The 11,325-nt window shown below is 37.0% G+C and overlaps 2 protein-coding genes across 2 annotated transcripts; both read right to left on the bottom strand.

Annotated features, from left to right (window-relative positions):
* Positions 1 to 288: 288 nt before the first annotated feature.
* Positions 289 to 1,215, bottom strand: LOC100961183 (olfactory receptor 4P4-like). Its single transcript, XM_003802427.1, has one exon. It carries the CDS (start codon positions 1,213 to 1,215, stop codon positions 289 to 291), a length of 927 nt encoding a protein of 308 aa, XP_003802475.1.
* Positions 1,216 to 8,197: 6,982 nt separating this feature from the next.
* LOC100960862 (olfactory receptor 4P4-like) lies at positions 8,198 to 9,127 on the bottom strand. Its single transcript, XM_003802426.1, has one exon. The coding sequence runs from the start codon at positions 9,125 to 9,127 to the stop codon at positions 8,198 to 8,200; it is 930 nt and encodes a 309-aa protein (XP_003802474.1).
* Between the last annotated feature and the right edge of the window lie 2,198 nt (positions 9,128 to 11,325).

Raw genomic sequence — 11,325 nt, 5'->3', positions numbered from 1 at the left:
TCTGGAATATTCACTTTATTTTGGCTCAGAGTTGTTTTTTATTTTAATATAGGTATCCCTACATACAACATCTCAATACAGCATGAAATCAGATAAATTTTTAAGTCATTTTCTGATGCCAGAATAAATATTTGGTTAGCTATTACTTTAAATCTCTAAGTCCTATTTCCTTTATCAATTCCAGTCAAGTTAACAAAGTAGCACAAAATATATGATGTTGCTTTTAGTTTTTTCATGCACATTAGTTCTTTTCTTTATAAAGTTTCTGAGCGAATATTCTTTTGCAAACTAGTGTCCTTCCTTTGAATATAATGTTTGACACCAAACTTTTCTCAAGGTGTTTTTCATCTCCATATTTCTCAAAGTATAAATTAAGGGGTTGAACATAGGCACAATAATTGTGTAAAAAAGTGCAAATACTTTATCCTCAGGAAACGTGGTCGGAGGCCTAAGATAGGCAAATATGGAAGGCACAAAAAATAAGACTACCACAGTGATATGAGACCCACAGGTGGAGAAAGCTTTCTGTTTTCCCTCAGCCGAGTGATTTCTTAAAGTGAATAATATCATGACGTAAGAACCAAATAAGACAACGAAGGTAACTAAGGCAACCAGACCTGAATTGACAAGCACAAGGACACCAGTTATGTAGGTATCAGTACAGGCAACTTTTAGCAAAGGAAAGATATCACAAAAATAGTGATCAATCTCGTTAGGACCACAGAAGGGTAACCGGATGGTCAGAGATAATTGAGGAAAGGAATGGACGGCCCCACCCACCCAAGCAGCAAACACGAGGAGATTGCACCTCGCTCTGTTCATGACAACCATGTAGTGGAGAGGCTTACAAATGGCGACATAGCGATCAAATGCCATGACGGTGAGAACGAACACCTCCGTGATTCCAAAGAAGTGCACCGCAAAAACCTGTAACATGCAGTTACCATAAGAGATGGTTTTTGTCCCTCGTAGCAGGTCACCAATTAATTTAGGTGTAACACTCGAGGTGTAGCAGATGTCCACAGAGGATAAGTGGCTGAGAAAATAATACATGGGTTGGTGGAAAAGAGGGGCTCGTCGGATGGAGACAAGGATGAGAAGGTTTCCTACCAAGAGAGCGACATAGCAAAACAAGAAGAGCACGAAGCAAAGTATTTGTGCATTCTCATCATAAGAAAGTCCCAAAAGAATGAATTCTGAGATGTTTCTCTGCATTTCTGTATATTTCAGTGGGATATATTTTATGCACTAATAAGATAATTGTCTGAAAGAAAAAAACAAATTTGGATGAAAAATTAATACAATTAAGGGAACAAATGTCATTCAAGGAGATGATAAAGAAGGTGATTTTAAAATGAACTTTGTAGTCAGCACACAGTGGTACACGTATTTATTGCATGAATGAATAAATTAAAAATTCAAGGGTATAAATCTGTTATAGTTAATGTATAGCCTTTAGACATCATTTAGTCAGTGGAAAGAGCTTGTAGGATAGGTAGAATGCTCTCTTGGAGCTATTTTACCCTCTAAGGAGGAATTATCGACCCCAGTGGGGATGCAAAAGCTTTAACATGCATTCTTCCTTAGTCTGAATCTGACATGACAATCCTAGCTTGACACCTGGACGTCCATTATAAAAACACAAAATGCATTTCTCAGAAGGGTATTTAGAAGACATCAGATCTAGCAACTCGCAAAAGCAATATCTATGTTAGTTATAGTCCTTGAGATGAATTTACATGGCAGATCAATAACAGTAAAGAGTTACAGCATTGAAAAAACTGCTCTACTTTAGGACACCAATTCTGTTTTTAATTATTGTCCAAGAGTTTAACTTGATCAAAGAGAATTTTAAGTTTGTTCCTCCTTGATTATCAGTGTCACTTTCTATCCTCCTCTATATAACAAACCAACAAAATACTTATGAGGCACAGAGTGTTCAGAAATAATCAGTAAGTAGAAAGTACTGGCAGCTGGCTGGGAGGGTGTTCACTGGCCTCTCCCCTGCACCTGTCCTCTCTGTCTCCTCTATGTTCTTCTATTACACCTCATACTGATTCTTTGTTTCTGATGTGGAATATTGTTAATTTCTCAAACATATTCATTTACCTGAAATAATTGTATTTTAAAATATTTATCATACAAAGAGACTGTTAGTAACTTAAAAGTGAGACTTGTTGGATTAATATAAACCCCTTAGTTTTAAATAAAAAAGAATCAGAACAAGAGATGTTAGTAACTTCTCTGGATCTGAAGTAATACGCCATGGGTGCCAAAAGACAGAAATGTGGATTCTCAGTCCAGCGGGGCAGCCTACCATGCTTGAGAGTAGAGTGGGATGGAAGGAAGGGTCTCGTGGAGGATGGCAGTAAAAAAGAACTATTTTCAAAGCTCATTTCTGTAGAGAAGAGTATTCACAGTGGCAGGTTACTAGAAAGCCCAGTCTGTCTTCCTGACTACTCATGTGAAAAGATATTTTGTATTTACTATAAGTATGTGTTCTAGAGTAATCTGATTCTAAATCAGTTTGAAATGATAGTCCCTCCGTTTATTGATACAAAACTGTGAGTTCTTTGAGTCAGGATTCTTCCTTGTTTTCTAGGCCATCATTGCTGTTTAATCTACTTCTTATCTTTTAATCTCTTATCCTATATTTAGGGGAACATGATGAATGGGCACTGCTGATAGCAGGGGCAAAAGAGAAAAGTGAACAGTTAGGTAAGGATAACTTTAATCATTAAAATATATTATCTTGACCATAAAGGTAGTAAGAAAACATCTGTTAAAAAATTGAACCCATGGCAGCACCTGTGGCTCAAAGGATTAAGGTGCCGGCCCCATATGCTGGAGGTGGCGGGTTCAAACCTAGCCCCAGCCAATAACTACAAAAAAAAAAAAAAGAAAGAAAGAAATTGAACCCATAATGGAGGAAATAAAAAGTGTTAGGCAATGAATAATCAAGTGGTTAGAACAAGGACAACACAGAAAAAGGCAGAAATGCTGAGAAGTACAAAATAAAATGACCAAGTTGTGTTCCTTGGCCTAACTGTTTAAACTCGTAAGCCTCATTTTTCTTATCTATACAATCAAGATACCGTTACATAATTCAGGAGACAGTAAGGAATCTGTGAGATGGCGTGACGTACCCCAGCGCCTTACAAGCTGAACTTATTTTCCTCTTACATTCTTGCCTCTTTGAGTGAATAGTGTAGCAACTAATGAAATCGTCGTGCATGCACGTTCACCACCGAGTCCAGTGAAGAAATAAAGAATAAGAATCATCACACAAATTCAATTCATGTGATAACTAATGATAAATTGGTTATGTTAGGGCATTTCTTAATGCTAATCATGACACTGATTTTTTTGCACCATGGGGACAATCAAATAATTTATTTCTTTGGTAGGATTGAATAAAAATGTTGCATATCTTTTGGGGTGTTAATTTAACATTACAAGAATAGGTGTTCTGCTAATTAAAGTGTAATTTGTGGCATACGCTCAAAATTTCTCTGAGTATGTCAGAATGTAACACGCAGCTTACCTTGTTTGCTGTAGCATGAGCTAGTTCATTTTAGGATGGGACGTTTTCTCAAAGACAGGAAATTCTTCCTTGTGTTAGATATTCAGCCATTAGCTGGACTAATTTTTTTAATAGAAATGTAGAGGAAATATATAAAAGTACAAGAATGGTAAATAATGAAACTCACCGAGAACTTGAAAGTGCCTTTAATTCTATTGTTATTAACTGGAATTCTAATGATATAATAAATAATGCACAATTAAAACTGAATTATGCTGAAATATTTGTATAGTAATCAGCTTACCATATGCTGCAAGAGAATGACAGCCTTTAGAATAAAATTGTGTAAAAGAAATGTAAATAGCATGTACCAGCCTACCACGTGGTTGGTGGAACTCTCCACAAACCCAAGCAGCAGGATGATTCCCTGACCATCCCGTCTGAGTGACTGTCTGGTTAGTTTTAGGCTCCATCAGGAAGATTTCCACTCTCAGACACTCAAGCTGTCAATCTGCTCCCATTTCAAAATCAGAATAAAATGTAGAGAATTTTAAACCAGTCATTCAAACACATCCAGACTAATTCTTTGAAAACACTTGGGGAATCTCAACATGTCATATAAGTTCTACCAGTTTGCAAAGGAACTAGACTTCAAATATTCACTAAATCCATCAATGACGCAAGAAGTGCCTCTCTCAGGAAAGCAGACAGCTGGGACAGTGAATATCAACTGAACATCCTAACACTAGCTCAGACTAAAAAGAAACAAAAAATCCAAAAAGAAGTTCAAAATTTCTGCAGAAGCTAATCTGCATTTTAAGTCACAGGAGTCATCTGTTTTATGACTGTGCATGCAGGAAATTAGTGTAGAAAGAGCAGGATACAAACTTAAGTAACAGTGCAAGAATGATTTTGAAAGCCCTAAGAAATTAAATCCCCAGGGACATTTCTAAATCGATCCTGGCCAAGAGAGTGTCCACAGCGATGTTCCCCGTGCCTCTGGGCCTTGATTTTGTCCCTTCGGGATAACTTGGCTCAGGCACGGTTTGTCTAGAGCGCTCAAAATGCTATTGTCAGACAGAGCCGTTTACAAAGTGCCTACTTTGTGCCCTTGCTTAAGAATAAGAAGGAAAATACTATAGCCTGTAGTACTGTCAGATTAGCTTTCCAAAGAAGCTGAGATGAAGGAGGACAAAGAGAATCAAAGACAGGCATTTATGGTCTCAAACAGCCTTTTATAAAGATCCGAGGTGTGTAGAGGAGACAGATAATAGAATGAATGACCTACAGGATCATAACTGGCACAGGGTAACAGTACTGGAACAGAGGCAGGAGAATAGAACACAAAGAAACATTTTATTCTTTACATTTTACATATGTATGTATAGGTCTAAGATCCATTTTGAATTAAACGTGTACAAGGTGTGATTTATAGTGAAAGGTGTGTGAGAGAGAGGCACACACACAAGGGAATGTCTAATTCTTCCACCTCCGTATATTAAAATGATTACTTTTTTACCCACTGAATTGTCTAAAGACTTTTCATGAAAAGTAGTTGGTCACATATGTGCAGGTTACTTCTGGACTCTATTCTAGTACATTGGTCTATTTGTATATCTTTCTGAAAATACCAAACCATTTTGAACACACACGGCTTATAACGTAACTTGAAATAAGGCTGTGGGATTTCTTTAAGTTTGTTCTTTTTTTGTCCCGATTAATATGAGGGTGCATACAACTAGGACACATTGCTTGCATTTTGTAAGATGAAGGCTGAGTTGTTAGCGATGTCCCTCACCCAGGATGTGTCCCCCACACACTGTTCCCACTGGGAACCTTCCATGAAGACCACTCCCCCACTTCCTCTTTCTTGGATCCAATTGAGTTTTTCTTTCAGGAAGGTAAATTATTGTTCATCCACAAGTTTCTAACTAGTACTGAGTGCATGTGATGCCTGTCTTTCCTTCTTGGGATACCAAATCCATCCAAGTGTGTTCTTTTTTTAAGTTTTAGGAGCTAACGTAGGTCCTTTGCATTTCCGTATAAACACTAGAACCTATTTGGAAAATTCTAAAAGAAGAAATGCATGTTCAGATTTTATTTTTGATTAACTGAATCTAAAGATTAATTTGGAGAGTTCACATGTTAATCATACTGAATTCTCTGGCAAATAAACATAGTATTTCTTTCTATTTACTAAGAACATCTTTATGTTCTTTCAGTAAAATGTTTAGTTTTCAATGAAAGTGTCTTGACCTTATCTTGTCAGATTGATATTACATACTTAAATATTTTATATTTTTTCATGCTATTCTAATTGAAATTTTATATTTATATTTTTTCATGCTATTCTAATTGAAATTTTTAATGATACAATTTCTCTTGTTAGTTACTAGTATAAACTATAAAATTGATTTCTGTACAGTGATCTTATATCCCACGACCACACTAAGTTCACATTTTAAAAATCACTTATTTTGAGTAGGAAGTAGCATATCCAAGGTGAGATGATTTATGTAGAAAATTCTAAGGAACATGTAGGAAAGATGATATAATTTATAAATATCAAAGAATACAGATCCCGTAGATTGAGTTCTAGCTCATTCTCTTCTGTTCTATGTTTGGAACAGTTTGTGTAGAACAAGTATTTTTTTAACTTGTGTTTGGTAGAATGTGCTATTAAAGCTATACACAAAGAATAAGGAGACTTGAAACAATGCATTCGATTTCTTTAAACATAAAAGACTATCAAGAATATCTATTACAAAAAAAAAAAAGAAAAATCTATTACAGATGTTCCTTGACTTGCAGTGGGGTCAAATCCCAATAAAAACATTGTAGGTTGAAAATATTCTGAAGTCGAAATGCATTTAATACATCTAACCATCTTATAAGGTCAGAGCATTTACATTAGCCTACAGTTGAGCAAATCATCTAATGCAAGCCTATCTTATAATAAAGTGTTGAATGCTGCACACAGATGGGTGTTTTGTGAACACAGGGGATGTGAGAGCATAATCCCCCAGAGCACTGGCAGCACAGGACACTGCACATGGCGGCTGTTTGCCCTCATGCCTTGTGGTTCACTGGGACCTGCACCTTGTTGTGATCACTCAGCATCGTGAGAGAGTGTCATACTTACAGCTAACACAGAAATAAGATTTCTCCTAAATGCTTATCCCTTTTGCACCATCACAAAGGCAAAAAAAATCATGGGTGAAACCATTATGACCATTTATTATTTATAATAATTTATTTTCCACATTTATGGTCTGTATTAATTTTTAATAAGCTTTACTAATTTACATCATAAAAAATTGACTATTACATGTAAATTATTGAATTCATTGCCACAGTATGTCCATGATGTTTCTTAATTCTCTTTTATACACTAGTACAATCTGTAGTGATATGACCTTTATCACTAAAAACAAGTCAATTGGTAACCAATGGTAGTAGTGCCTAGTACCTCCTTAATTCAGAAATAAATAAGTATGATGACATTGTAGGGGCTGAGGTTCTGCTGGGTTTCATTTCCTCCGTGATGGGCACATGAGGACACATACATTTTCCACTTCCGGCATCCATAGAATTACTTATTATATCATTAATACATGATTGTTAGTGATGTAAAGGGATGTTCTAGATATGTCAGAACAACATATGCAGTCAAATAAAAAGAGAAAATAGTTTCTGTGGGTTCAATTTAGTAACTCTATTTACATCTTCATCTGGGTCAAGTCAATGGTTAGCAAAAAGTATGAGATAAAAATAAAGATATGTCATATAATATTCTGGTTCAGTCTAATTGGAAAAACAGTTCATAGGAAGAAATACTGACAGGGAAGGAATGGGAATGATATCTGATCTGCTCATGGGTCTGCGATGTCATCCTGAACAGGATAACACCAGCAGTGTGAATTACATGTACAGAAAGGACCTCAGGCAGTAGTAAACGGCGTCCTGAGCAGAGGAGAGAGTCAGTCTTAGAGGGAAAGATCGTGAAGTATGTTTGGAGAATGCAGATGGGTGCAGTGGGGCTGAATGAAAATACAAACAAAAAGAGACACAGGAAGAAAAGTAGAGAAAGAGGAAAGTACCTAACATGAATTTCTGTTATGCCCCATATTCTCCTAACCTTCATGTGTTAGCAAATATAATCTTACATCTTTACAAAGTATCCCATTAACCCACATAATAGATATTTTAAATGAAGTCTCCTGATTGAAGTAAACTCCAAAAACACAGAGAATAAACAGTCAGTATGTCACCCAGTTCTCCTGTCCCCAAAGCCTATTACCATAACACTGTAACTGTGTCCACTGTGATAAATTCAGAGATCAGCCAGTTAAACTGGGACCAATGTTGGAAGAAGTCTGATGAACAAATCTGGGGTCTTATTCCAAGGAAAAGAAGATTTCATCTATTTTTTTGAAAGGAAGATTGATAGTTTTTTTAGCGTGCTCCAAATCCAGTGGTTACACCTGCAACTAGTTGAGCCATTTAAAGGGCCTATTACAATCTCAGTGACAGTAATATTTTTTCTTTGGCTGACATATCATGAGACATCATTTAGTGTAACTCCTCAAAGAAAGCTTACATTGTTTCTATAACCTCACAAAAGATAACTGACTTGGAGATATAAGACTGAAAGCACAATGAATATTTCCCACCTTACTTGAATTCTGAATGTGACATTCGAGACCACACCTTCCTCATGGCAACTTTCATCTCTACGTTTCTCAGGGTGTAGATGAGAGGATTCAGCATGGGGGCAATCACTGTGTAAAACACAGAGATTTCCTTATCCTTGTTTTCACTGCCTGCCGGCAACACATAGGTATAGATACAGGGCACAAAAAATAAAACGACCACCATGACGTGGGAGCTACAGGTTGAGAGAGCCTTGCGCCGACCTGCAGAGGACCTCGTCCTCAGATTATATAAAATGAGAATGTAGGAAGCTACGAGGACAAGAAAAATCGCAACTACCACCATCCCTGAGTTAGCAATCACTAAGATACTAACAACACGAATATCTTGGCAGACCAGTTTCAAAAGGGGCTTGACATCACATAGGTAGTGATTTATCAGATTGGGACCACAGAAAGGCAAACGGAGTACCATGAGCAGCAGAGCCACCGAATGCCAAAACCCCACGCCCCAGGCCATGACAATCAGCACGTTGCACCTCTTCCGGCTCATGGTGGCCGTGTAGTGCAGGGGCTTGACGATGGCAACATAGCGGTCGAAAGCCATGGACACCAAGATGAAGATTTCCACACCTGCCAGCAAGTGGGCGGTGAAGAGCTGGGTCATGCAGTGGGTATAGGAAATGTGTTTTCTCGCCGCAGCTAAGTCCCTGATTAGGCGGGGGACCACAGTGGAGGTATAGCAGAGGTCCATAACAGACAGGTGGCAGAGAAAGTAGTACATGGGTTGTTCAATTAGGTGGCTGCAGGTGATGGTGAGCAAAATGACGAAATTCCCCATTAGGACTGCAAGGTAACAAAGCAGGAACAAGAAAAAGAACAGTAACTCTATTTGCTTATTTCCCCAGAGACCTTTGAAAACAAATTCCGTGACATTGCTGTGATTTTCCATGAAGCTGAGTCAAGTCCAGAGTACACAAAAGGAACTTAATTCATCTGAAATGATACAGAACATCATAAAGCTTTAATACTGGTTTTTAAGTTTGGAAGAGATTGATAGATTGTGGGATAAAAAGGTGTAGTTATAGCAGATCTATTACAGCCTTAGTCCCTAGAACACTGCTTAGACAAAGGGCATCACAATTGTTCTTCTTGTAAATCTCAGAATATTACTTAGGTTACAAGTTTTGATTACATAATTGCTTTTGTACATTTTATGTCAAAGTTGTAAGTACACCTTCATCCAGAATGTGTGCATTATACCAGTTAAGTGTGAATTACTCCAATCTCTCCTCTCCCTCCCTCCTTACATGACTCTAGTTGTGTTTTACTTCCATGTGTCCACGTAAGTGTTGATGGACTAGTTCTGATTTAGTGTTGAGTACTTGTGGTGTTTGTTTTACCATTCTTGTGATACTTCACTAAGAAGAATGGTCTCCAGTTTCATCCAGGTTGTTACAAAAGATTTTTTGTGCCTTGGACTTTTATGTATACTTTTTATGTGCTAAATTTCACAAAACTTCCACAGGTATTGTTCTGATAGTCATTGAATGGAGAGAGGGTAAACGGTGGGTCCATACCTATGGTCCATATTGCAAGGGTACATGTCAAATTTATTAAGTGTAGAGTATAAAAGCCTAACACAATAATTAACTAAGTGAGGTAAAGGCTATGTTAACCAGTTTGATGTAAGCATTTCAAATTGTATGAAAAATCAGCACATCATACCCCATAATTGCATTAATGTATACAGTTATGATTTAATAAAAAAATGAAAACAAAGAAGATGTAGGGAAATACATTAAGCTAATTACAAAAAGTCATCAAGTTATTAAGGAGCAGAACTAAGATGTGAACCTGTATCTGATGCCAGACTCCTAACAACTATGCCGTGTTAACCACAAATCAAATGGAGTTCCAGCAAAGTAGGACCGTTCTCCATTTCTGCCATTTACTAATTATATAACTTTAAGGAAGAGCCTCGCCTTCTCTATGCTACATATACTTTATATAAATAATTCCAACTAAAAACTAACATTTCATACAACCAGTAGAATTAATATTTATATTGAAATTTAAAAAAAAACTTAAGGTTCTTTATCATCACAGGAAAATAACCTGAATTAATCAACAACAGTTTCAGTGACTCTCCGTGGCATGTTTGGCCACAGTTCAGGATAAGGGGAGGCTGGAAATAAGACATTGGAGGCAGCAATTGTGGGTCATCTCAAAAGAGAAACAGAGCTTCCTCTTACAGCTTTGTCTTTTTCCTAATTATTCCAAGGGCACATTTTGGAGGTTACTTTAGACATGTTAGGAACACTTTGCAGAGCTATTGTTTTCTGTTGGCACGCTGAAGGACTTAATGTGATTAAGAAATAATCTGCTTATGTGAACACACGTTCAAAACAGTGCAGCCGTTCTGACATTTGGGATCTGGAGGTAGAGAGCAGTATCTTGAAACCATCTCCTTTACCCTTATCCAAATGCCTCCCTCAATAAAATCATGGCTTTCCAAAAAGAATGTTAATCTCAATAATATTTTTACTTTTTATTTATTTTTTTACTTGAGAATTAATAATTGTACACATTCATGGGATACCGAGAGATCTTCAGATACATACAATGTAGGGGGATCAGTTCGGGTAACGAGCATTTTTACAGATGGGGTCTCACTATGCTGCTCAGGGAGGACTCAGAACTTCTGGGCTCAAGCACTCCTCATGCTCAGCCTCTGATGTAGCTGAAATTAGAAGCATGAGCAACCATGCCCAGCTTTTTTTTCCCCCCTCAATGGCATCATACTAAGTGGTAGACAGATCCCATGTGTAAGAATCATGAAGAGAAGCATCCAGCCCCAGATGCTCCGTGCATTTCTTTCCTGTGATCACTGAGCAATTCACTCTCTCTGAACCTCTTTCTTCAACTGATAGGTCGAAACAATAACACTAGCCCTATTTCCTTATACCAAGAGCAAAATAAAGATATTTATGTGAAGAATATATGTTGTAAAAAGCTTACAATTCTAAATTATCAAGTCCAAACAGCCCTACTCCCCCAAATTATTTTCTAGATTAGAAAACTTTTGTACAAGGAAATATAAAGTGCCAAAAAAATACACTTTTTTTTTTTTTTTTTTTTTTTTTTTTT

The sequence above is a fragment of the Otolemur garnettii genome, unplaced genomic scaffold, assembly GCF_000181295.1.
Source record: "Otolemur garnettii isolate 467f Iridium unplaced genomic scaffold, OtoGar3 scaffold00247, whole genome shotgun sequence".
Taxonomy (NCBI): Eukaryota; Metazoa; Chordata; class Mammalia; order Primates; family Galagidae; genus Otolemur; species Otolemur garnettii.
Note: the sequence above shows the minus strand (reverse complement) of the source record. Positions and strands in the feature narration are given on the sequence as shown.